This window comes from Dendrobates tinctorius, unplaced genomic scaffold (genome assembly GCF_039654945.1).
Source record: "Dendrobates tinctorius isolate UK_male_01 unplaced genomic scaffold, ASM3965494v1 ptg000070l, whole genome shotgun sequence".
NCBI lineage: Eukaryota > Metazoa > Chordata > Amphibia > Anura > Dendrobatidae > Dendrobates > Dendrobates tinctorius.
The window spans coordinates 99784721-99812382 of NW_027361738.1; the positions used below are offsets into that span (position 1 = coordinate 99784721).

The 27662-nt window shown below is 47.4% G+C and overlaps 1 protein-coding gene across 2 annotated transcripts; it reads left to right on the forward strand.

Annotated features, from left to right (window-relative positions):
• The first annotated feature begins 53 nt into the window (after positions 1-53).
• On the forward strand, positions 54-26876 carry ABCB8 (ATP binding cassette subfamily B member 8). Of its 2 annotated transcripts, XM_073582218.1 has the most exons (16): positions 54-224; positions 3060-3351; positions 9155-9310; positions 9703-9797; positions 11427-11532; positions 11675-11836; positions 11909-11994; positions 12171-12268; positions 12560-12665; positions 12753-12786; positions 16217-16347; positions 16644-16738; positions 17428-17561; positions 19353-19500; positions 24152-24402; positions 26030-26876. In XM_073582218.1, the coding sequence occupies exons 1-16, from the start codon at positions 169-171 to the stop codon at positions 26120-26122; spliced, it is 2043 nt and encodes a 680-aa protein (XP_073438319.1). In that variant the 5' UTR covers positions 54-168; the 3' UTR covers positions 26123-26876. The 2 variants fall into 2 exon arrangements, with proteins under 2 accessions (XP_073438319.1, XP_073438320.1); XM_073582219.1 differs by lacking the exon at positions 54-224 and having other exon boundaries at positions 3316-3403.
• Positions 26877-27662: the final 786 nt, after the last annotated feature.

The following is a 27662-nucleotide window of genomic DNA, read 5'->3' on the forward strand; positions in this document are numbered from 1 at the left end:
TTACCAGACAAGGGACACCCGCCTCTAGATCAGCGACTAACCACTCCCCCCTACGATCACAAGATCAATGTCCAGCCAATCAGTGTGAGTCGGGGGCGGGGTAGTTGCCGGTGGGGGCGGAGCTCAGTGGAGGCTGCCGGTGTCCGCTGCCGGTGTCCGCTGCCGGTCATGCTGCTGCTGCACGTCTTGCAGGCCGGTCTCCGGCGCTGCCCGGGCCGCGTCAGGTAAGAACTGACGTCATACGCACAGCCCGACGGGAACTGTAGTTTCGTTGACGAGTGAGAGACTACAACTCCCAGCATGCACGGGGAGGCCGAGACAGTGTCCTTCTATGTGACTCTGACAGAGGGGAACTAGGAGTGTCAAGTAAGACCTGTAGAGCTGCTGCCTAAAGTTCCAGCTCCTCCTGACATGAGGGCTTGTGAAGGACTACAAGTCCCAGCATGCTGCTGCTTATTCTATAGATATCTCTCTGCTTGCTGTCAGTGACTAGAAACCTCAGATTCCCTGCACACAGATGTGACAGCAAGCAGAGGTGCAGCCGAAGGCCGGCGGTGACCTCTGCGCCTTCTCCTCCAGGCTCCGGTGACCCCTGCGCCCTCTCCTCCAGGCTCCGGTGACCCCTGCGCCCTCTCCTCCAGGCTCCGGTGACCCCTGCGCCCTCTCCTCCAGGCTCCGGTGACCCCTGCGCCCTCTCCTCCAGGCTCCGGTGACCCCTGCGCCCTCTCCTCCAGGCTCCGGTGACCCCTGCGCCCTCTCCTCCAGGCTCCGGTGACCCCTGCGCCCTCTCCTCCAGGCTCCGGTGACCCCTGCGCCCTCTCCTCCAGGCTCCGGTGACCCCTGCGCCCTCTCCTCCAGGCTCCGGTGACCCCTGCGCCCTCTCCTCCAGGCTCCGGTGACCCCTGCGCCCTCTCCTCCAGGCTCCGGTGACCCCTGCGCCCTCTCCTCCAGGCTCCGGTGACCCCTGCGCCCTCTCCTCCAGGCTCCGGTGACCCCTGCGCCCTCTCCTCCAGGCTCCGGTGACCCCTGCGCCCTCTCCTCCAGGCTCCGGTGACCCCTGCGCCCTCTCCTCCAGGCTCCGGTGACCCCTGCGCCCTCTCCTCCAGGCTCCGGTGACCCCTGCGCCCTCTCCTCCAGGCTCCGGTGACCCCTGCGCCCTCTCCTCCAGGCTCCGGTGACCCCTGCGCCCTCTCCTCCAGGCTCCGGTGACCCCTGCGCCCTCTCCTCCAGGCTCCGGTGACCCCTGCGCCCTCTCCTCCAGGCTCCGGTGACCCCTGCGCCCTCTCCTCCAGGCTCCGGTGACCCCTGCGCCCTCTCCTCCAGGCTCCGGTGACCCCTGCGCCCTCTCCTCCAGGCTCCGGTGACCCCTGGGCCCTCTCCTCCAGGCTCCCGTGACCCCTGGGCCCTCTCCTCCAGGCTCCGGTGACCCCTGCGCCTTCTCTTCCAGGCTCCCGTGACCCCTGGGCCCTCTCCTCCAGGCTCCCGTGACCCCTGCGCCTTCTCTTCCAGGCTCCCGTGACCCCTGGGCCCTCTCCTCCAGGCTCCGGTGACCCCTGCGCCCTCTCCTCCAGGCTCCCGTGACCCCTGCGCCTTCTCTTCCAGGCTCCCGTGACCCCTGCGCCTTCTCTTCCAGGCTCCCGTGACCCCTGCGCCTTCTCTTCCAGGCTCCCGTGACCCCTGCGCCTTCTCTTCCAGGCTCCCGTGACCCCTGCGCCTTCTCTTCCAGGCTCCCGTGACCCCTGCGCCTTCTCTTCCAGGCTCCCGTGACCCCTGCGCCTTCTCTTCCAGGCTCCCGTGACCCCTGCGCCTTCTCTTCCAGGCTCCCGTGACCCCTGCGCCTTCTCTTCCAGGCTCCCGTGACCCCTGCGCCTTCTCTTCCAGGCTCCCGTGACCCCTGCGCCTTCTCTTCCAGGCTCCCGTGACCCCTGCGCCTTCTCTTCCAGGCTCCCGTGACCCCTGCGCCTTCTCTTCCAGGCTCCCGTGACCCCTGCGCCTTCTCTTCCAGGCTCCCGTGACCCCTGCGCCTTCTCTTCCAGGCTCCCGTGACCCCTGCGCCTTCTCTTCCAGGCTCCCGTGACCCCTGCGCCTTCTCTTCCAGGCTCCCGTGACCCCTGCGCCTTCTCTTCCAGGCTCCCGTGACCCCTGCGCCTTCTCTTCCAGGCTCCCGTGACCCCTGCGCCTTCTCTTCCAGGCTCCCGTGACCCCTGCGCCTTCTCTTCCAGGCTCCCGTGACCCCTGCGCCTTCTCTTCCAGGCTCCCGTGACCCCTGCGCCTTCTCTTCCAGGCTCCCGTGACCCCTGCGCCTTCTCTTCCAGGCTCCCGTGACCCCTGCGCCTTCTCTTCCAGGCTCCCGTGACCCCTGCGCCTTCTCTTCCAGGCTCCCGTGACCCCTGCGCCTTCTCTTCCAGGCTCCCGTGACCCCTGCGCCTTCTCTTCCAGGCTCCCGTGACCCCTGCGCCTTCTCTTCCAGGCTCCCGTGACCCCTGCGCCTTCTCTTCCAGGCTCCCGTGACCCCTGCGCCTTCTCTTCCAGGCTCCCGTGACCCCTGCGCCTTCTCTTCCAGGCTCCCGTGACCCCTGCGCCTTCTCTTCCAGGCTCCCGTGACCCCTGCGCCTTCTCTTCCAGGCTCCCGTGACCCCTGCGCCTTCTCTTCCAGGCTCCCGTGACCCCTGCGCCTTCTCTTCCAGGCTCCCGTGACCCCTGCGCCTTCTCTTCCAGGCTCCCGTGACCCCTGCGCCTTCTCTTCCAGGCTCCCGTGACCCCTGCGCCTTCTCTTCCAGGCTCCCGTGACCCCTGCGCCTTCTCTTCCAGGCTCCCGTGACCCCTGCGCCTTCTCTTCCAGGCTCCCGTGACCCCTGCGCCTTCTCTTCCAGGCTCCCGTGACCCCTGCGCCTTCTCTTCCAGGCTCCCGTGACCCCTGCGCCTTCTCTTTCAGGCTCCCGTGACCCCTGCGCCTTCTCTTTCAGGCTCCCGTGACCCCTGCGCCTTCTCTTTCAGGCTCCCGTGACCCCTGCGCCTTCTCTTCCAGGCTCCGGTGACCTCTGTGCCTTCTCTTCCAGGCTCCTGTCACTGACCTGCGTCTCCCGAACTCGTCCTTCAGCGCCACGTTTGCAGCTGTACGCCCGCCTCCGAGATGCCCCCCGCCGCACCCCCAACAAGGGCAGGACGCTGGCGCTGCTGCTGGGCCCCACCCTCACGGGACTGGGAGTGAAGGGCGCCCTGTGCCAGGTGAAGGTGCAGCGCCCCCCGCCCGTCCTGTCCGAGAGCCGCAAACCGGAGCCTGAGTTCTGCTGGAGAGAATTCTGGAAACTTCTGCAGCCGCAGCTCCTGGCGCTGATGTCAGCCGTGATTGTAAGGGAGTGACGTCATGTGTGAGCAGCAGAATACTGAGCGCAGCTCTGGGGTATAAGCATATATGCAATGACTGTACCAGCAGAATAGTGAGTGCAGCTCTGGAGTATAATACAGGATGTAACTCAGGATATGTAATGTATGTACACAGTGACTGCACCAGCAGAATAGTGAGTGCAGCTCTGGGGTATAATACAGGATGTAACTCAGGATCTGTAATGTAATGTATGTACACATTGACTGCACCAGCAGAATAGTGAGTGCAGCTCTGGGGTATAATACAGGATGTAACTCAGGATCAGTATTGTATGTACACAGTGACTGCACCAGCAGAATAGTGAGTGCAGCTTTGGAGTATAATACAGGATGTAACTCAGGATCAGTATTGTATGTACACAGTGACTGCACCAGCAGAATAGTGAGTGCAGCTCTGGGGTATAATACAGGATGTAACTCAGGATCAGTAATGTATGTACACAGTGACTGCACCAGCAGAATAGTGAGTGCAGCTCTGGAGTATAATACAGGAGGTAACTCAGGATCAGTAATGTATGTACACAGTGACTGCACCAGCAGAATAGTGAGCGCAGCTCTGGAGTATAATACAGGATGTAACTCAGGATCAGTAATGTAATGTATGTACACAGTGACTGCACCAGCAGAATAGTGAGTGCAGCTCTGGAGCATAATACAGGATGTAACTTGGGATCAGTAATGTATGTACACAGTGACTGCACCAGCAGAATAGTGAGTGCAGCTCTGGGGTATAATACAGGAGGTAACTCAGGATCAGTAATGTATGTACACAGTGACTGCACTAGCAGAATAGTGAGTGCAGCTCTGGAGTATAATACAGGATGTAACTCAGGATCAGTAATGCATGTACACAGTGACTGCACCAGCAGAATATTGAGTGCAGCTCTGGAGCATAATACAGGATGTAACTTGGGATCAGTAATGTATGTACACAGTGACTGCACCAGCAGAATAGTGAGTGCAGCTCTGGAGCATAATACAGGATGTAACTTGGGATCAGTAATGTATGTACACAGTGACTGCACCAGCAGAATAGTGAGTGCAGCTCTGGAGCATAATACAGGATGTAACTTGGGATCAGTAATGTATGTACACAGTGACTGCACCAGCAGAATAGTGAGTGCAGCTCTGGGGTATAATACAGGAGGTAACTCAGGATCAGTAATGTATGTACACAGTGACTGCACCAGCAGAATAGTGAGTGCAGCTCTGGGGTATAATACAGGAGGTAACTCAGGATCAGTAATGTATGTACACAGTGACTGCACCAGCAGAATAGTGAGTGCAGCTCTGGAGTATAATACAGGAGGTAACTCAGGATCAGTAATGTAATGTATGTACACAGTGACTGCACCAGCAGAATAGTGAGTGCAGCTCTGGAGTATAATACAGGATGTAACTCAGGATCAGTAATGTATGTACACAGTGACTGCACCAGCAGAATAGTGAGTGCAGCTCTGGAGTATAATACAGGAGGTAACTCAGGATCAGTAATGTAATGTATGTACACAGTGACTGCACCAGCAGAATAGTGAGCGCAGCTCTGGAGTATAATACAGGATGTTACTCAGGATCAGTAATGTATGTACACAGTGACTGCACCAGCAGAATAGTGAGTGCAGCTCTGGGGTATAATACAGGATGTAACTTGGGATCAGTAATGTATGTACACAGTGACTGCACCAGCAGAATAGTGAGTGCAGCTCTGGAGTATAATACAGGAGGTAACTCAGGATCAGTAATGTATGTACACAGTGACTGCACCAGCAGAATAGTGAGCGCAGCATAATACAGGATGTAACTCAGGATCAGTAATGTATGTACACAGTGACTGCACCAGCAGAATAATGAGTGCAGCTCTGGAGCATAATACAGGATGTAACTTGGGATCAGTAATGTATGTACACAGTGACTGCACTAGCAGAATAGTGAGTGCAGCTCTGGAGTATAATACAGGATGTAACTCAGGATCAGTAATGCATGTACACAGTGACTGCACCAGCAGAATATTGAGTGCAGCTCTGGAGCATAATACAGGATGTAACTTGGGATCAGTAATGTATGTACACAGTGACTGCACCAGCAGAATAGTGAGCGCAGCATAATACAGGATGTAACTCAGGATCAGTAATGTATGTACACAGTGACTGCACCAGCAGAATAATGAGTGCAGCTCTGGAGCATAATACAGGATGTAACTTGGGATCAGTAATGTATGTACACAGTGACTGCACTAGCAGAATAGTGAGTGCAGCTCTGGAGTATAATACAGGATGTAACTCAGGATCAGTAATGCATGTACACAGTGACTGCACCAGCAGAATATTGAGTGCAGCTCTGGAGCATAATACAGGATGTAACTTGGGATCAGTAATGTATGTACACAGTGACTGCACCAGCAGAATAGTGAGTGCAGCTCTGGAGTATTATACAGAAGGTAACTCAGGATCAGTAATGTATGTACACAGTGACTGCACCAGCAGAATAGTGAGTGCAGCTTAATACAGGATGTAACTTGGGATCAGTAATGTATGTACACAGTGACTGCACCAGCAGAATAATGAGTGCAGCTCTGGAGCATAATACAGGATGTAACTTGGGATCAGTAATGTATGTACACAGTGACTGCACCAGCAGAATAGTGAGTGCAGCTCTGGAGCATAATACAGGATGTAACTTGGGATCAGTAATGTATGTACACAGTGACTGCACCAGCAGAATAATGAGTGCAGCTCTGGAGCATAATACAGGATGTAACTTGGGATCAGTAATGTATGTACACAGTGACTGCACCAGCAGAATAGTGAGTGCAGCTCTGGAGCATAATACAGGATGTAACTTGGGATCAGTAATGTATGTACACAGTGTGTGCACCAGCAGAATAGTGAGTGCAGCTCTGGAGCATAATACAGGATGTAACTTGTGATCAGTAATGTATGTACACAGTGACTGCACCAGCAGAATAGTGAGTGCAGCTCTGGGGTATAATACAGGAGGTAACTCAGGATCAGTAATGTATGTACACAGTGACTGCACCAGCAGAATAGTGAGTGCAGCTCTGGGGTATAATACAGGAGGTAACTCAGGATCAGTAATGTAATGTATGTACACAGTGACTGCACCAGCAGAATAGTGAGTGCAGCTCTGGAGTATAATACAGGATGTAACTCAGGATCAGTAATGTATGTACACAGTGACTGCACCAGCAGAATAGTGAGTGCAGCTCTGGAGTATAATACAGGAGGTAACTCAGGATCAGTAATGTAATGTATGTACACAGTGACTGCACCAGCAGAATAGTGAGCGCAGCTCTGGAGTATAATACAGGATGTTACTCAGGATCAGTAATGTATGTACACAGTGACTGCACCAGCAGAATAGTGAGTGCAGCTCTGGGGTATAATACAGGATGTAACTTGGGATCAGTAATGTATGTACACAGTGACTGCACCAGCAGAATAGTGAGTGCAGCTCTGGAGTATAATACAGGAGGTAACTCAGGATCAGTAATGTATGTACAAAGTGACTGCACCAGCAGAATAGTGAGCGCAGCATAATACAGGATGTAACTCAGGATCAGTAATGTATGTACACAGTGACTGCACCAGCAGAATAATGAGTGCAGCTCTGGAGCATAATACAGGATGTAACTTGGGATCAGTAATGTATGTACACAGTGACTGCACCAGCAGAATAGTGAGTGCAGCTCTGGGGTATAATACAGGAGGTAACTCAGGATCAGTAATGTATGTACACAGTGACTGCACCAGCAGAATAGTGAGCGCAGCATAATACAGGATGTAACTCAGGATCAGTAATGTATGTACACAGTGACTGCACCAGCAGAATAATGAGTGCAGCTCTGGAGCATAATACAGGATGTAACTTGGGATCAGTAATGTATGTACACAGTGACTGCACTAGCAGAATAGTGAGTGCAGCTCTGGAGTATAATACAGGATGTAACTCAGGATCAGTAATGCATGTACACAGTGACTGCACCAGCAGAATATTGAGTGCAGCTCTGGAGCATAATACAGGATGTAACTTGGGATCAGTAATGTATGTACACAGTGACTGCACCAGCAGAATAGTGAGTGCAGCTCTGGAGTATTATACAGGAGGTAACTCAGGATCAGTAATGTATGTACACAGTGACTGCACCAGCAGAATAGTGAGCGCAGCATAATACAGGATGTAACTCAGGATCAGTAATGTATGTACACAGTGACTGCACCAGCAGAATAATGAGTGCAGCTCTGGAGCATAATACAGGATGTAACTTGGGATCAGTAATGTATTTACACAGTGACTGCACCAGCAGAATAGTGAGTGCAGCTCTGGAGCATAATACAGGATGTAACTTGGGATCAGTGACTGCACCAGCAGAATAGTGAGTGCAGCTCTGGAGCATAATACAGGATGTAACTTGGGATCAGTAATGTATGTACACAGTGACTGCACCAGCAGAATAGTGAGTGCAGCTCTGGGGTATAATACAGGAGGTAACTCAGGATCAGTAATGTATGTACACAGTGACTGCACCAGCAGAATAGTGAGTGCAGCTCTGGGGTATAATACAGGAGGTAACTCAGGATCAGTAATGTATGTACACAGTGACTGCACCAGCAGAATAGTGAGTGCAGCTCTGGAGTATAATACAGGAGGTAACTCAGGATCAGTAATGTAATGTATGTACACAGTGACTGCACCAGCAGAATAGTGAGTGCAGCTCTGGAGTATAATACAGGATGTAACTCAGGATCAGTAATGTATGTACACAGTGACTGCACCAGCAGAATAGTGAGTGCAGCTCTGGAGTATAATACAGGAGGTAACTCAGGATCAGTAATGTAATGTATGTACACAGTGACTGCACCAGCAGAATAGTGAGCGCAGCTCTGGAGTATAATACAGGATGTTACTCAGGATCAGTAATGTATGTACACAGTGACTGCACCAGCAGAATAGTGAGTGCAGCTCTGGGGTATAATACAGGATGTAACTTGGGATCAGTAATGTATGTACACAGTGACTGCACCAGCAGAATAGTGAGTGCAGCTCTGGAGTATAATACAGGAGGTAACTCAGGATCAGTAATGTATGTACACAGTGACTGCACCAGCAGAATAGTGAGCGCAGCATAATACAGGATGTAACTCAGGATCAGTAATGTATGTACACAGTGACTGCACCAGCAGAATAATGAGTGCAGCTCTGGAGCATAATACAGGATGTAACTTGGGATCAGTAATGTATGTACACAGTGACTGCACCAGCAGAATAATGAGTGCAGCTCTGGAGCATAATACAGGATGTAACTTGGGATCAGTAATGTATGTACACAGTGACTGCACCAGCAGAATAGTGAGTGCAGCTCTGGAGCATAATACAGGATGTAACTTGGGATCAGTAATGTATGTACACAGTGACTTCACCAGCAGAATAGTGAGTGCAGCTCTGGGGTATAATACAGGAGGTAACTCAGGATCAGTAATGTATGTACACAGTGACTGTACCAGCAGAATAGTGAGTGCAGCTCTGGAGTATAATACAGGGTGTAACTCAGGATCAGTAATGTATGTACACAGTGACTGCACCAGCAGAATAGTGAGTGCAGCTCTGGAAGAGGTCGGTGTATAATTGTGTACAGTCTGTATATGGTGGATATTTAGCTCCTGTGCAGTAATTTCCCTCCTTTATCAGCCAGTTTTGCTGGATCCGTTGTTAATCTGTGATTTCATCCGTCTCTATCTTCTTTTCTCAGTTGGCTTTCGGAGCGGCGTTGCTGAATATTCAGATCCCGCTCATTCTCGGAGAGCTGGTGAATGTAGTTGCCCGCTACACAAGGGAACATGCGGGAAACTACCTCCGAGAAATCCGCGCTCCGGCTGTGAAGCTGCTGTCTTTGTATGCAGCTCAGGTAAGCGCCTCCCTGGTCTACAGGCTGACAGAAGAGCTGACAATCTATAGGTCAGGCATGTAGCTGTACGCTGCCAAAATTTACCTCCCGTCTTCACCATTGGGATGTTCCCAATACACCTGCAACTATAGATCGGTGCGACCTCTGGTGGTTATTGGTGGCATTGCAGGAATCAGCACTATAATGAGAGTACTAAAGTATGTATTAATTAGACCATCCTTAAATAATATTTATCCTTCTGGCTCTCTTGTAGATTTCCATGGGAGTTTTCTGATAATTGTCATCATCACTGTTTGCAGGCATTTCCCTTTTTGACCAGTGGATGGTGACATTTCTATCGAATTGTGTATCATTATGTATGTACATTACTGACTCTTGTTTGCATCTCTCAGGGATTACTTACCTGTGGATATATCATTCTGCTGTCTCGAGTTGGGGAACAAGTGGCCGGGAGTATGAGGAAGTCTTTGTTCACCTCCCTTCTACAGTGAGTGTTGTGTACGGACTCATCCTGTGTCCGGCGTAATGTCATCTAATAGCAGATCATTGTATCCATAGGTTCAGTCAGCTACGTAGTGCTGGGGTATTCTACTCCCAACACGGCGGCCGTCTTTCCAGGGCTCCTGAGCCCCCCTCCCGTGCGACACGATGGCGAGTGCAGATGGGTTGTCTTGAAATATAGGGGTCTTCTGAAGGCTTCCATGGCCGCCATGGATTTATTCAGACCAGTAATTTTACAATACACTGCAGGATTAAATGTAAAAAAAAACCACTGCACAATATTTAAGAAAAATATAAAAAATTAGGTCAGTCACTTTTTCACAAATATAGTAGCAAAATGTAAAATAAAATGCTTATTTGGAATTACGGCGTGGGTGAATGCTCACAACAATAAAATCTAAAAATAATTATCTCATACTGTGAATTACTGAAAGAAGAAATTGAAAACACCAGAATTGACCTATTTTGATGTCGCATTGACCCCCAAATATAAAAACACTCAAAATGTAGAGTGTACCTCAATATTGCACAACATAGAAAAAGATTTTCCAGCGTCTCCAGGAGATAAAATAACAATTGCTTTATTGAAAATATAAAATCTTCTTACCATCAAGTAAAAACGACATAAAGAGGCATATGGAGGGGAGCACTTTCCTACGCATTCCATGATTAAGCCCTTTCAGGGTGAAACGCGTAGGAAAGTGCTCCCCTCCATATGCCTCTTTATGTTGTTTTTACTTGATGGTAAGAAGATTTTATATTTTCAATAAAGCAATTGTTATTTTATCTCCTGGAGACGCTGGAAAATCTTTTTCTATGTTGTGCATGCACTATACACCCGGGTCAGGGTGTTTCCGTGCGTCGGAGGTGTGATTAGGAGTGAAGAGGGGTGAGCAGAAAATTTCCTTTTGTGTACCTCAATATTAACGTCAACTCGGCACGCAACATACGAGTCATCGCACAACTCCATCGGGAAGATAAAAAAGTTGGGAATGTCAGGAAATAACGACACAAAACTTTTTTTTTGTTTTTGTTTACAAAGTTCTGATATTTTTTCATCCACTAAAATATAGAAAACACCAGACAAGTTTGGTGTCGCCGTAATCGCACCGACTTGGAGAATCACGATCTCGGGTGATTTTTTTTTTTTTTTTTTTTTTTTAACCTTACACTGAACACCATAAATATAAAACCTAAGAAACGATTGAATTTCAGTTATTTGTTCATCATTTCACTACACTTGGAATTTTTCCCATTTTTCAGCACATTATACGGTAAATCGAATGGTATCAGTCACAACTACAACTTTTGTAGCTAAAAAACAAGCCGTTACCTGGACAGAAAAATAAAAATTAAAAAAAAAAATCGCAAAAAGATGTATAACGGCCTAGTCTTTAAGGGGTTAATTAAGTGTCTAATTCCTCTCTATTACCGAGACCTCTGCCTGCTGTCAGTGATGCAAGGGAATTATTCAGAGACTGAAAAACCCAACCTGATCTAGTTCTGCTGACACAGCTGAGGGTTTGTCACAGTGTTTTGTTGTAGATAAACACAGCAGCACAATGATGCCCTGGACTGCAGGTTAATGCTTTTCTGATCTTTTTTTCTGCCACAGTCAGGATGTAGCTTTCTTTGATGCTCAGAAGACCGGACTTTTAGTAAATCGTCTCACCTCCGACGTCCAAGAGTTCAAGTCGGCCTTTAAGCAAGTGATATCCCAGGTGAGTCGGTGCGAGGTGTCTTGTCCTAATCAGTAATGGAGGGGGAAGCAGGAACACAATGTGATGCAATACAGATCTGATGCCATTCTGGGTCCTTAGAAAGCCGTGTGGAATCCTTAATGGCTACTTTAATAACTTGTAGGGCCTCAGGAACATCACCCAGACATTCGGCTGCTTCGTATCCCTCTATTACATCTCCCCAAAACTGACGGGCCTCCTGGTGGTGGTGATGCCCTTGCTGGTAGGAGCTGGGGCCGTCATCGGTTCCTTTTTGCGCAGATTGTCACGTCGGGCCCAGGAGCAGGTGAGAGGCCCCTCCGCGGATATCACCTGCATATGTGACATTGGTCGTGTGAACGACGTATTTTATTTGCAGATTGCAAAAGCGACGGGTGTGGCCGATGAGGCGATAGGAAATGTGCGCACAGTGAGAGCGTTTGCCATGGAAGACCGCGAGGTGGAGTGAGTATTGGAGAGCACAGCACTCCACTAATTATCTGCTGAAGCCTTGTAATTCCAGGTGCTGGGTCAGCACGGACAGCCATATAGTGCCCCAGCTTTCCCAGATAAGGATATAGGTTTGACATGATATTGCTCTGCTCCTTGCGTCCTGTGACGTGTCTCTTCCATCCACGTAGGTTGTACTCAGCCGAGGTGGACAAGTCGGCTCAGATGAATGAAGTCCTGGGTATTGGCATCGCTGTATTCCAGGGTCTCTCCAACGTCGCTCTGAACTGTAAGTTACACTCGGGGGTGCAGTATGGGGCGTAGGCAGTGGGAGGCGCTGCTGATGTGACGGCCTTCGCTAGGTATTGGAAGTCCTGCATGCATCCTAATAATTAAAGCCTGCCTAGCCACCATCGATGCCATGTCAGCAGCGCCTCCCGCCTCTCATTATAGAAGTGAGAGATGTAGAATAACCCCCTAGGATTATACGGTAAGGACGCATCCTAGTGTGGGGTCTGCAGAGCTGTATACATCATATGAGACCCCCCGTCACACACTGATCCTCTCTTCTTTTCTCCAGGTATTGTCCTGGGAACCATATTTGCCGGCGGTTCTTTAATGGCAGGAAATGAACTCTCAGCCGGGGATCTCATGTCCTTTTTGGTGGCTTCTCAGACCGTACAGAGGTTTGTCCGCTGGGTACTTTTATGTCACTACGGAGGATCGGTGCAACAATGTTGGTACCTCCTTACTGTCTTTTTTATTTTACACAGGTCTATGGCAAACACCTCAGTTCTGTTTGGACAGGTGAGCATGATGGGAACCGAGATCTGAAGAGGTGGGAATAAGAAAAAACGTAACGATCCCTGGTCCCCCGTTATACTATACTATTGCATCATACGAAAGCTGGTGCAAATTGATTTGCAAGATCCGGTCCAGTGCCACGTCATAGTCTTTGGCCACTGGACGGCAGCCCCCCTGAAAACCGCCTCATCTGTGGCTCTTCTTTTGATTAGTCAGTCTGGGGCGATGTCACATGTGTTGACATTAGTCCAGACATTAGTCCAGTCCGGCTAACCATTTTAAGTTTATGCTTAGAACATACAACACTGCCCTTCACCTCTCCAAACAAACCTATTTCAACACCCTCATCATCTCACTGTCCAATAACCCGAAACGTCTCTTTGACACTTTTCATTCTCTACTCAATCCAAGAGTACAGGCCCCAACCACGGAGCTCCGAGCTGACGATCTGGCCAATTACTTCAAAGAAAAAATTGACCAGATCCGACAGGAAATTATCTCCAAATCCCCTCATACCATGCACTGTCCTCCCTCCCCCACTGCATCTAACTCACTCTCTGATTTTGAACCAGTCACAGAAGAAGAAGTAAGCAGGCTCCTTGCATCTTCTCGCCCAACTACTTGCACCAGTGACCCATTTCCGTCACATCTCCTCCAGTCCCTTTCCCCTGCTGTCACCCCTCACCTAACTAAAATATTTAACCTCTCTCTCTCTTCTGGTATTTTTCCCTCCTCATTTAAGCATGCCATCATACATCCACTACTTAAAAAACCATCCCTCGACCAAAACTGTGCCGCTAACTATAGACCTGTCTCTAATCTTCCCTTCATCTCTAAACTCCTGGAACGCCTGGTCCACTCCCGTCTTATCCGCTATCTCTCAGAAAACTCTGTTCTCGACCCTCTCCAATCCGGTTTCCGCTCTTTACACTCCACTGAAACTGCCCTCACTAAAGTCTCTAATGATCTGCTAACAGCTAAATCAAATGGTCATTACTCCATGCTAATTCTCTTGGATCTCTCTGCAGCATTCGACACTGTGGATCATCAGCTCCTCCTCACTATGCTCCATTCCATTGGCCTCAAGGACACCGTTCTCTCCTGGTTCTCCTCCTATCTCTCCGACCGCTCCTTTACTGTTTCTTTTGCCGGTTCCTCCTCTTCTCACCTTCCCCTTACTGTTGGGGTTCCTCAAGGATCGGTTCTAGGCCCCCTCCTCTTCTCCTTGTACACTGCCCCTATTGGTCAAACAATCAGTAGATTTGGTTTCCATTACCATCACTATGCTGATGACACCCAATTATACGCTTCTTCTCCTGACATCACGCCAGCCTTTCTAGAAAACACTGGCGATTGTCTAAACGCTGTGTCTAACATCATGTCCTCACTATATCTGAAACTGAACCTGTCAAAGACTGAACTCCTGGTGTTTCCTCCCTCTACTAATGTACCTATACCCGACATTGCCATTTCCGTCTGTGGTTCCACTATTACTCCCCAGCAACATGCCCGCTGTCTTGGGGTCATACTTGATTCCGAGCTTTCCTTTGCCCCCCACATTCGATCACTGGCTCGCTCTTGTCATCTGCACCTCAAAAACATTTCTAGAATTCGACCTTTTCTTACTTTTGACTCTGCAAAAACTCTGACTGTTTCTCTTATTCATTCTCATCTCGACTATTGTAACTCTCTTCTAATCGGTCTCCCTCTTACCAAACTCTCCCCTCTCCAATCTGTCTTGAATGCTGCAGCCAGGATCATATTCCTCGCCAATCGTTACACCGATGCCTCTACCTTGTGCCAGTCATTACACTGGCTACCCATCCACTCCAGAATTCAGTATAAACTTATTACCCTCACCCACAAAGCCCTCCATGGCTCAGCACCACCCTACATCTCCTCCCTTGTTTCAGTATACCACCCTACCCGCGCCCTCCGTTCTGCTGATGACCTGAGGTTAGTATCCTCAATAGTCAGAACCTCCCACTCCCGTCTCCAAGACTTTACACGTGCCGCGCCAATTCTTTGGAATGCACTTCCCAGGTCAATACGATTAGTCCCCAATCCCCACAATTTTAAGCGTGTCCTGAAAACGCATTTATTCAGACTGGCCTATCGCCTCAACACATTAACCTAACCTATCCCTGTGTGGCAGAGCCAAAAGTTTTACCATAACCAGGTTCCCAGCATCATGTTCCCACATGCTTTATGCATCCATTAGCCCTCTGTGTCTGTACTGTTACACACTTAACATTATGGCTGGTCCATACAATCAGGGCAACTGTTACCACCCACCTTTCATGTCTACCTCTTTCCTCATAGACTGTAAGCTTGCGAGCAGGGCCCTCACTCCTCTTGGTATTTGTTATAATCTACTGTATGTGATTATTGTTATGCTGTAATGTCTATTGTCTGTACAAATCCCCTCTGAAATGTAAAGTGCTGCGGAATATGTCGGCGCTATAAAAATAAAATGTATTATTATTATTATTATTATTATTATTAGAGTCTTGGACACTGTCAGGTAAAAGGTGGATCTCAGGGCTCCTGTCCAGCGGCCACAGAGTACTGACATGAATCCTTGACCGGATCTTACTAATGGATTTCCACCAAATCTCATGAGGACCATACAGTTCCTGCGATCCGCCATAATAGTACGTCACGGCTATGGTGTCAGCAATGGAGCTGGCTGTAATATACACTGCATCAATACTGACCACAGCATCTAAGTGGTTAACAGAAGGAGGAGGCTTCATTTTATTCCCCACCTTATCTCCCCCATGTGATTGTGATAGCTGCACATTGAAGTATAACAACGAAAAACATAAAACAAAACATTATCCTGATTAAAATTGCTTTATCCAAATAAATAAAGTGTCCATAATGAGCGTCACCACATCCGGGAATTATAGAATTATCACATTATAAAAACCCCCAATGGTGAACACTGCAAAAAATACCAGAATTACTTTTTTTGGTAATCCCACCAAATATACTCCAAACCAAAAAAATCTCATCCCGCAAAAAAAAAAAAAAACAACATTGCACAACTCAATCGACAGATTAATAAGAACGTTGCAGTTCAATATAAAAAAAATAGGGTTTGATTGTGGAAAAAATGGGAAAACATAAAATAACCGTATAGACGTGGACTAGTCCTAGTGAAGACGATCTATTATAGTGCACACAGCGAGCGGAGCAAAATGGAAATCATAAAAGGCTGGAGGAATTATTACTTTTTAAAAAAGAAAAAAAAACTTCTTCCCCTCCCCCTTCAGAAAAAGTTTATAAAAGAACACGCGCTCTCATGGCCACACCATCCCCGGGGGGCGCTCTTTCTGGCTTTTATGATGGTCTTGGGCTGAAATGTCATATTTGCAAACCTTTTTAGCAATTGTCCCCCCCATTTATAGGATGCATTTCTGTCTCTTAGGTGGTCCGGGGTCTTAGTGCAGGGGGCCGAGTCTTTGAGTTCATGCGTTTGCAGCCAGAGATCCCGCTGAGAGGAGGGAAGAAACTTCCTCAGCTGAGGGGAGAAATCCACTTCAGTAATGTCTCCTTCAGGTAAGATCTGGGGGTTTAGCAATGTTGGCAAGGTGGTCTTACGCTCCGTAGAATGGGGGGGATTCGTCCACAAAGATGGTGCAAGCTCTGGAGCTTTAGTAAATCTCTGGTGGTGTCTGGCACTGCAGCTCTGTTACATGGAAGTGAATGGAGCCAAGCTGCAATACCACTCACAACCTGTGAAAGACGCTGTCTTTATTTTCTATTCCTGAGCGACCCCTTTAATATTTCATTGACCGGCGATGGCAGGAGGGAGACGGATAAGGCTGCACAATAATACACCTCTGCTTCTCCAGTTATCCCACTCGGCCAGGACAAGAAGTCTTGAGTGGATTTGACCTGCACCTTCCCCCTGGTAAGACGGTGGCCATCGTGGGACAGTCAGGGGGAGGTAAGAACAGAAGCGTGACAGAGACCCCTTTCTTTTGGAAGGTCACAGTTTCTTTACCTCTGTACAATAATAATAATAATAATCTTTATATAGCGCCAACATATTCCGCAGCGCTTTACAGTTTAACAGTTTCAAAACACAAGTCATAAGTAACAACGTTAACAATACAATAATTAAAGCAAAATAAGCCGCCCCTGCTCGTGAGAGCTTACACTCTACAATGAGGTGGGGGAGATACAGAGGACAGGTGTGTATCTACAGGGGTGTATTTACAATGATGGTTCAGGCGTCTTGAGGGAGTGAGGGATGGATGGAGAGAGTGAATGGGCTACACACTCACACATAGAATGACTGATTAGTGAACGTGATAGGCCGCTCCGAACAGATGTGTTTTGAGGGAGCGCCTGAAACTATGCAAATTGTGGATAGTCCTAATTTTTGTAGAGCATTCCAGAGGATTGGCGCAGCGCGGGAGAAGTCTTGGAGTCGGGAGTGGGAGGTACGGATTAGTGCAGAGGTTAGGCGAAAGTCATTTGCAGAGCTCAGCGATCGGCTAGGCCGATGGACAGAAATGAGGGAGGAGATGTAGGGGGGTGCCGCACTGTGGAGAGCTTTGTGGGTGAGAACAAGTACTTTGAATTGGATCCTGTACAATATTTATTCCCACCATTGTTTGTGCTGGGATTTAGGAAAGTCCACGGTGGCTGCGCTGGTGGAGCGATTCTACGACCCCAGCAGGGGTGCGGTGGAGCTGGACGGAGTCGACATCCGATTACTGGACCCCTCATGGTTAAGAGGAGAGGTCATCGGATTCATTAATCAGGTGAGAGACAGATCCGATACTACAGCAAGGGCCCGATAATGGAAACCGAGCCGGAGGTCATCCGTCGGGTACGTTATATTCTGCCCCGACGGATGACAGTGACAAAGAAGTTACACCGGTCTGTAAGTGACAGCGGAGGTCACTGCTCCGTAATAAGGTGAAAGACGAACCGCCTGCTCTGTAATAAGGAGAGAGACGGGCCGACAGCTCTGTAATAAAAAGACAAACCGACTGGTCTGTAATAAGGAGAGAGACAAACCGCCTGCTCTGTAATAAGGAGAGAGACGAACCGCCTGCTCTGTAATAAGGAGAGAGACGAGCCAACTGCTCTGTAATAAGGAGAGAGACGAGCCGACTGCTCTGTAATAAGGAGAGAGACGGGCCGACTGCTCTGTAATAAGGAGAGAGACGAGCCGACTGCTCTGTAATGAGACAGACAAGCTGACTGCTCTGTAATAACGTGAGAGACGAGATGACTGGTCTGTAATAAGGTGAGAGATGAGCCGACTGGTCTGTAATAAGGAGAGACAGACGAGCCGACTGCTCTGTAATAAGGAGAGAGACGAGCCGACTGCTCTGTAATAAGGAGAGAGACGAGCCGACTGCTCTGTAATAAGGAGAGAGACGAGCCGACTGCTCTGTAATAAGGAGAGCGACTAGCCAACTGCTCTGTAATAAAGAACCAATCGACTGGTCTGTAATAAGGAGAGAGACGAGCCGACTGCTCTGTAATAAGGAGACAGACAAGCTGACTGCTCTGTAATAACGTGAGAGACGAGATGACTGGTCTGTAATAAGGTGAGAGATGAGCCGACTGGTCTGTAATAAGGAGAGACAGACAAGCCGACTGCTCTGTAATAAGGAGAGAGACGAGCCGACTGCTCTGTAGTAAGGAGAGAGACGAGCCGACTGCTCTGTAGTAAGGAGAGAGACGAGCCGACTGGTCTGTAATAAGGAGAGAGACGAGCCGACTGCTCTGTAATAAGGAGAGAGACGAGCCGACTGCTCTGTAATAAGGAGAGAGACGAGCCGACTGCTCTGTAATAAGGAGAGAGACTAGCCAACTGCTCTGTAATAAAGAACCAATCGACTGGTCTGTAATAAGGAGAGAGACGAGCCGACTGCTCTGTAATAAGGAGAGAGATGAGCCGACTGCTCTGTAATAAGGAGAGAGACGGGCCGACTGGTCTGTAATAAGGAGAGAGACGAGCCGACTGCTCTGTAATAAGGAGAGAGACGAGCCGACTGCTCTGTAATAAGGAGAGAGACGAGCCGACTGGTCTGTAATAAGGAGAGAGACGGGCCGACTGCTCTGTAATAAGGAGAGAGACAAGCCGACTGCTCTGTAATAAGGAGAGAGACAAGCCGACTGCTCTGTAATAAGGAGAGAGACGGGCCGACTGCTCTGTAATAAGGAGAGAGACGAGCCGACTGCTCTGTAATAAGGAGACAAATCGACTGGTCTGTAATAAGGAGAGAGACGAGCCAACTGCTCTGTAATAAGGAGAGAGATGGGCAGACTGCTTTGTAATAAAGAGAGAGACGGGCCGACTGCTTTGTAATAAAGAGAGAGACGGGCCGACTGCTCTGTAACAAGGTGATAGAGGAGAACAGGGCGGTGTACTGAGCCGGCAGATAAGGTCACTGCTGTAATGAGGCTGCAGAGGAGCTCGGCATACTCATAGTTTGGGGTGGCCTCACTGTTCTCAGGTCACAGAGGATGCGGCTGCGGGGTCTTGTAGAGACATCGTGTAGATATCGCTGCTTATTGTTCGCTCTCCTGTCTCTCAGGAACCTGTTCTTTTTGGAACAAGCATCATGGAGAATATTCGCTTTGGACGACCGGACGCCAGTGACGCTGAGGTCCAAGAAGCTGCGAAACTGGCAAATGCCGATGACTTTATCCGGAACTTTCCAGATGGATATAATACACTGCTAGGTGAGTCATATCTCCTGTCTCAAAGAGTGACCCCTACTATACGCACAGCCCCTTAATATAAGCTCAGCCTCTTATTATAAGCACGGCCCTATTATAAGCACAGTGTCCCCTATTGTAACCAAGGCCCTTATTATAAGCACGGCCCCTACTATAAGCACAGTGACCCCTACTATAAGCATAGCCCCCTATTATAAGCACAGTGTCCTCTTATAAGCACAGTGTCCCCTACTATAAGCATAGCCCCCTATTATAAGCACAGTGTCCTCTAATAAGCACAGTGTCCCCTACTATAAGCATAGCCCCCTATTATAAGCACAGTGTCCCCTACTATAAGCATAGCCCCCTATTATAAGCAGTGTCCTCTATTATAAGCACAGTGCCCCTACTATAAGCATAGCCCCCTATTATAAGCACAGTGTCCCCTACTATAAGCACAGTGTCCTCTATTATAAGCACAGTGTCCCCTACTATAAGCATAGCCCCCTATTATAAGCACAGTGTCCCCAACTATAAGCATAGCCCCCTATTATAAGCACAGTGTCCTCTATTATAAGCACAGTGCCCCTACTATAAGCATAGCCCCCTATTATAAGCACAGTGTCCCCTACTATAAGCACAGTGTCCTCTATTATAAGCACAGTGTCCCCTACTATAAGCATAGCCCCCTATTATAAGCACAGTGTCCCCTACTATAAGCACAGTGTTCTCTATTATAAGCACAGTGTCCCCTACTATAAGCATAGCCCCCTATTATAAGCACAGTTTCCCCTACTATAAGCACAGTGTCCCCTATTGTAAGCATGGCCTTATTATCAGCACAGCCCCTATTATAAGGATGGTGTCCCCTATTATAAGCGTGGCCATTACTCTGCCCTCCCCGCACCCTGACACTTGGCACATTGCATAAATATGACCCAGATCTTTACAAGTTGGCCGCGGAGCCTCGTGCTCTGTAATGAGGTAGTAGAGGAGTTTCATCGCTGTGTATTAGGGCAGGAGAGGAGCAGATCTGGCACATTGTGAAAATGCACCGTGAAAACAGCACTTTACAGTTGTTGCCTTCATGCAATTTTACATCAAAGCATAACATTTTGTGAAAATAATGAAGCAAAATTCACGTTAGTTGTTAAAGATTTGACCCCAGAAGAAACTTACAACACTCAAAATAAGCAAAAAAGTTCAAAACCTGCGGTGTTCATACATGCACATATTGGCACATAGTTTCCGAAAGGCAAAATGCCAGTAAACGTCCGAGGCAAACAAGCTGCCTGATTTGGCGCAGGGTTAATTCTATGTGCGATAACTCACACCTTAATCTTTAGAAAAAAGCCCCCTTTATATGTGACAGAGCACATATCCTATCTGGGGTCACAGGAGGCAGTACAGGAGGAAAGACAACAGAAGAGGGGTGATAACATGAGCATAAGTTTTTGTTCCTTTGGGTCACATGAGGCAGTACAGTAGGATGACAGTAACAGTGGTGATAACATGAAGAAAAGCTCTTGTTCCTCTTCCCTTTGGGGCACAGGAGGAAGGATGACAGTAAGAGGGGTGATAACATTCAGGGCTGTGGAGTCGGAGTCGGAGTTAGTTTTGGTTGGAGTCGGAGTCGGTAGAAATGTACCGACTCCGACTCCAGCTTTAAAAAAATGTATTAATATTTCATAATTGAACTTTCATATGAATTTTATAAATGTTACTCAAATATATATGTTCTATCAAACTGAACAACAGTGATAAGCAGTTCTGCTGGAGATAGAGACATTTCTTACCTCTTGTGTGTCACTGTTCTCCACTGCCCTTATCTAATCTTATACTTGGTTAACCTCATGCTGCCCCAACCCCCCTACTTACAATGTATGAAACTGAAAGTGAAAATGTGTTGCAAATTCTTAGTAGTAAAGCTCCTCCTCTAGACTAGATCATACTAGGTGTGCGTCTTCCAAGCATCTCACAGCTGCCTGCTACTCAGAAGAGGAAGACTGTAAGAAGTATTATCCTTTCAACAAACTTTGCATCAGTTAACTGTGAGTACATGAGGAATAATAACAGTATTACTGACCACTATATCAGTTGTACGACCTGGCAATAATTTTGTACAATTGTTTTTAGGAAAAACAATTGTCATTTGGATTGTGAATGCAGAATTAAAAACCTGAGAATGTCAAAGAAGCATCACATTAAATCAGCTGTATTTGAACATTTCACCATCACTCAAGATAGAAAACATTATGTCTGTCAGTGTATGACAAATGATCCAGACGAAAACAAATGCTGTGAAGCCAAGATGAGTGCATATTCAGGCAAAGATAAAAATGCTCCTACCAGAGCTTCTAATCTAAAGAGACATTTACAGCGCTTTCATCCAGAAGTACTGAAAGCAGTGGATGAGAAAGACTGCATCCAAACCAATGAACCAGTGCCCAGCTCTTCCAGCCAAACAAAGGAGCAGAGAACTTTGCAGCCATCAGTTGCAAGATATTTTGTCAGTGACAAAGTTACTGTGACAATGACAGTAGATACATTTAAAAAACAGATCATAGAGCTTGTTGTAAAGGATAGTGTGCCTATTTCATTATTTTCACGACCAGCTTTTATGTGTCTGAATGGGGAAATGGCCCGCAAGCTTGGTGTTTCTCTGGAGAGAGAGAGTATTAGAAAATTAGTAATCGAAGAAGCTTTTAAACAAAAGGAAGAACTTAAAAAAACTCTCAAGGGACGCTTTCTGTTTCTTAAAATGGATGCCTGCACACGTCACAGAGTGAACTATTTTGCCATCAATGTCCGATTTGTTTGTGACAAAAATGAAATAGTTATCAAGACATTGGCAGTAAAAGACACCAAAGCTCATCACACCAGTGAGTTTCTCCAGGTCTTGGTGGAAAAGGTTCTGCAAGACTATGAACCTAAAAAAGAGCAAGTTCTTTCTGTCGTAACTGACAATGCTTCAAATATGATGAGTACTATTAAGCTAATGAATGAGAGTAATGATGGTGACCAGCAGCTAGAAGAACATTCTGGGTCCACAGACACAGAAATGTTTGAAATAGAGGAACACAGTATTGTAACTGAGGAGCAAACTGAAGTTGCTTCAGATGAACAGCAACATGATAGTTTAGATGATCTTGTTGAAACTGTGTCAATATGTTCTTTCATTCATCACATGCGCTGTGTTGTGCATACGCTACAGCTGGCTATAAGAGACAGTCTGCAAGAAGGACATGCTGCTGCACTGATTGGCAAGGTGAGAAAATTGGCTACTGTTGCCAGAACCCCTAAAGTTGACTCAATTTTGAAGAGACGTGCTGGAAAAGGGGCAATTATTGATCAAGCCACACGATGGGGCAGTACTTAATGATTCAGCGCTTGGTTGAACTGAAAACCTTTCTTGTAGACATGGCTAACCCTCAACTGATGCTAAATGAAAGTCAGTGGAATCAGGTGACTGAGCTGGAAAAATTGCTAGAGCACCCATTTACAGTGACTAAAAAATTACAAGCAGAGGACTTAACTCCAGGTATTTTCTTAAAGGAGTGGAAGAACCTGATGTTTCGCCTGTCCCAAAGAGGAGGGTTAATTGCAAGTGGCATTGCTACATCAATGAAACGGAGAGAGGAGCTACTATTACAAAATAACATTCTTTTGGCAGCTGTTTATGTAGACCCAATGCATCGGATTCTTCTAGATGATCAACAGCTAAGTAAAGGAAAAGAAGCTCTGTTTGAAATAGCAGTAAGGATGAAAGGGTTGCAGAACAGTCAGGAGGAACAAGAAGAATTTGGTCGTCCTGCCACATCTTCAACCTCATCATCAACTGATGAAGAATTTAATTTCGAAAAATATTTGGATCACAAGGACCGTGCAAGGCGTTCCCGCATAGAAGAAGAATCATCCCCATCAAGGAACACAGCCAGTACATTTCAGCAGAATTTTTCATGTGCACTAAAAGAAATTGAGAAATTTGACCGTTCATCAAAAATAACAGTGCAACAAGCGATTCCTCTGTATCCTGACATTGTCAGAGATGTTGCCCGAGTGGTTACTGCTTTGCCACCAACACAAGTTAGTGTAGAGAGGTTGTTCTCTGCTCTCAAAATAATTAGATCAGATTTGAGGGCATCCATGAAGGAGGATCTGACAGAGGCAATACTTTTTCTGAGGACAAATTTATAGATTTCTTCTTATTAACTGCATAAAAGTGTTTATTGCATATTTACTTACAGTTTATAAAAGTTTATAAAAGTTATTTGCTATATTCTAATTGTATTCTAATAAATGTAGTTTTTGCTCTAAGTGGTCTGATTACTTATATGATGGTGAGAAACTGAATAAGCACGATGTTTAATATTTTACAACAGTAAATTTGTTGTTATGAATTGGCCATTTATGAAGGAGTTGGAGTTGGAGTCGGAGCCTGATAAAATCCAGGAGTCGGAGTCGCAACTGTGGCTTACTGACTCCACAGCCCTGATAACATGAGGATAAGTTCCTGTATTTACCCTGGGGGTTGTGTAGGTCGTACAGAGGGACAGATGACAGTAACTGGCTGTAATTGATAAGAAGGGTGATAACATGAGGATAAGTTCCTGTATACTCCATCCTTGTACTTGTGTCACATCATTTTTTTGGACCCATTTCTCTTGACTGACAGGTGAGCGTGGAGTCACCCTCTCCGGAGGTCAGAAGCAGCGAGTGGCCATCGCCCGCGCTCTCCTCAAAGACCCCCGGATATTAATCTTAGATGAGGCCACAAGTGCGCTGGACGCAGAGTCTGAGAGGATGGTGCAGATGGCGCTGGATCGCGCTTCCTCCGGCCGCACCGTCTTGGTCATTGCCCATCGGCTCAGCACCATTGCAGATGCCGATTTCATCGTGGTCTTATCAAAGGGCCGTATCGCAGAGGTGAGCCTACAGTCCTTACTTAAAGGGGTTGTCCAGGGTGGTGATTTTGTTGAGCTATCTTGAAGATAGGACATCAGTATTGTATGGGTGAGTGTCGGACATCCCCACTGATCAGTTATCAGCGATCAGGTGTACCCCATTGTCCTGGCTCAGCTCTTATCCACATTAGGCCGGGATCACACATGCGAGAAACTCGAATGAGTATCGCATCTTAATACCCGGCACTGCCACCGGCACCCGGGCACGGAGCGTGCGACTCCCATGTATTTCTATGCAGCCGCACGCTCCGCTCCCGAGTGCCGGTGGCAGTGCCGGGTATTAAGATGTGAGAATCGTTCGAGTTTCTCACATGTGTGATCCCGGCCTTAATGAGAGAGTTTCAGATCCTCTCCACACGCTGCAGCCCTGGACGCTCCTGTAAGAAAGAGTGAGGTCCTTTATTGTGTCACTGCCAATGGAGATCTACCTGCTTGGTGCTGTCAGATATTGCCCCTATACTGACAAATATATACAATGTGTCACTGAAAGAGTGCGTTGTACCTCAGTGTTGGAAAAGTTCCACAATTATCCCTGTCCCCAAGAAAGTGGGATCCTCTGAGTTGAACGACTATAGACCAGTAGCACTCACATCTGTAGCTATGAAAGTCTTCGAAAGAATTATGATGTCCCACCTGATAAAATTCACGCAGAAGCTATGGGACCCGCTTCAGTTTGCCTATAAGGAGAATCGTTCAGCAAACGACACTGTCAATCTGGCACTGAAGTACATTTTGGATCATACAGATGAACTGCACTCATATGTCCGGATTCTTTTCATGGACTTTAGCTCAGCGTTCAATACCATTGATCCGAATTTACTTCATAAGAAAATGGTAGCTCTTGGAGTCCTCCTCAACTTATGCTTGTGGATTTATAACTTCCTGACAGCCAGGATACAGAGTGTAAAAGTTGGACCATTCACTTCGGACACCTCGGTCACAAACATCGGGGCACCTTAGGGGTGTGTTTTGTCCGTACAGGAGAAAAGCTGCTTGCTTGTGTCCGACCCTCACAACTATACACACGAGAGGAGCTGCTTGCCTGGGTCTGAGCTTTCTTACATACCAGAGAGGATCTACATGCTTATGTCTGATCCACATTACATACAGGAGAGGAGCTGCTCGCTTGTGTCTGATCCACATTACATACAGGAGAGGAGCTGCTCGCTTGTGTCTGATCCACATTACATACAGGAGAGGAGCTGCTCGCTTGTGTCTGATCCACATTACATACAGGAGAGGAGCTGCTCGCTTGTGTCTGATCCACATTACATACAGGAGAGGAGCTGCTCGCTTGTGTCTGAACCACATTACATACAGGAGAGGAGCTGCTCGCTTGTTTCTGAACCACATTACATACAGGAGAGGAGCGGCTCGCTTGTATCTGATCCTTATTACATACAGGAGAGGAGCTACTCGCTTGTATCTGATCCTTATTACATACAGGAGAGGAGCTGCTCGCTTGTATCTGATCCTTATTACATACAGGAGAGGAGCTGCTCGCTTGTATCTGATCCATGTTACATACAGGAGAGGAGCTGCTCGCTTATTTCTGTGTAACAAAGCTGCTTCTCATCTTTCATTCTCAGAGCGGGACGCACCGTGAGCTGCTTCGGACGGGCGGCCTGTACGCAGAGCTGATCCGGAGGCAAAGCCAGGACCCCCCGGGATACAACACATAGAAAACCTCACGGCCTCACCCCCCAAAAATACAGCCGAAGGCCATGAAACCAGCACGAAGACGCCAGAAAACCACCACCAGGAGGCAGACGAGACCCCAGCCTGCTGCAGAACATTATTTCTGTATACAGGAGAGAAGATCCCAGCTGATACCAGCTGTCAATCACTACGTACAGGAGAGGAGCTGCACACTGCATACAGGACAACACTCCAAACTGAGCTCACATCCTAATGCATTTATACAAGGATCCTATGTAGGAGAGAAGTGTCCTATAATGTGACAATAGTAGACAGGAGAGGAGCTCCACACTGATATCACTTGTGTATTACATGTTGGAGAACGGAAAAAAACTTGACAATTTGCAGTCACATGACCAAGGTCTGGGGTGGACTAGGAGTTGAGAGGAGCCCCCTGATCACATCAGATGCTAATCCTCAGAGCTGCTACATAAAGGAGAGGAGCTGCACTCAGGTCTCTGCTGCTACTCAGTTTATATAAAGAAGAAATAAGGTCAGATTATCTGGACACTGAATCTGGATGTGGTGACTACTCTGTAACCTCATATAGTGTATGTGTGATATATATATATATATATATATATATATATATACACACACATAGTATATACTGTATCTAGCATCACATGGATACACCGCTCCATCTCAGGAACGTAGGGGTCCGAAGCTGCAGCATTATACAATCTACTCATTATTTACTGCCCGGCCAATGTAATAAAAGATTGATTTATTACTGTTCCACTGGTGCAGTCACTGTGTACATACATTACATTACTGATCCTGAGTTACATCCTGTATTATACTCCAGAGCTGCACTCACTATTCTGCTGGTGCAGTCACTGTGTACATACATTACATTACTGATCCTGAGTTACCTCCTGTATTATACTCCAGAGCTGCACTCACTATTCTGCTGGTGCAGTCACTGTGTACATACATTACATTACTGATCCTGAGTTACCTCCTGTATTATACTCCAGAGCTGCACTCACTATTCTGCTGGTGCAGTCACTGTGTACATACATTACATTACTGATCCTGAGTTACCTCCTGTATTATACTCCAGAGCTGCACTCACTATTCTGCTGGTGCAGTCACTGTGTACAGACATTACATCACTGATCCTGAGTTACATCCTGTATTATACTCCAGAGCTGCACTCACTATTCTGCTGGTGCAGTCACTGTGTACATACATTACATTACTGATCCTGAGTTACATCCTGTATTATACTCCAGAGCTGGACACACTATTCTGCTGGTGCAGTCACTGTGTACATTACATTACTGATCCTGAGTTACATCCTGTATTATACTCCAGAGCTGCACTCACTATTCTGCTGGTGCAGTCACTGTGTACATTACATTACTGATCCTGAGTTACATCCTGTATTATACCCCAGAGCTGCACTCACTATTCTGCTGGTGCACTGTCACTGTGTACATACATTACATTACTGATCCTGAGTTACCTCCTGTATTATACCCCAGAGCTGCACTCACTATTCTGCTGGTGCAGTCAATG

Coding starts and splice junctions, on each gene's coding strand:
- ABCB8 (XM_073582218.1), top strand. CDS start 169: ATGCTGCTGCTGCACGTCTTGCAGGCCGGTCTCCGGCGCTGCCCGGGC. Junction 225..3,059: donor CGCTGCCCGGGCCGCGTCAG/GTAAGAACTGAC, acceptor CTTCTCTTCCAG/GCTCCTGTCACTGACCTGCG. Junction 11,837..11,908: donor CACGTCGGGCCCAGGAGCAG/GTGAGAGGCCCC, acceptor TTTTATTTGCAG/ATTGCAAAAGCGACGGGTGT.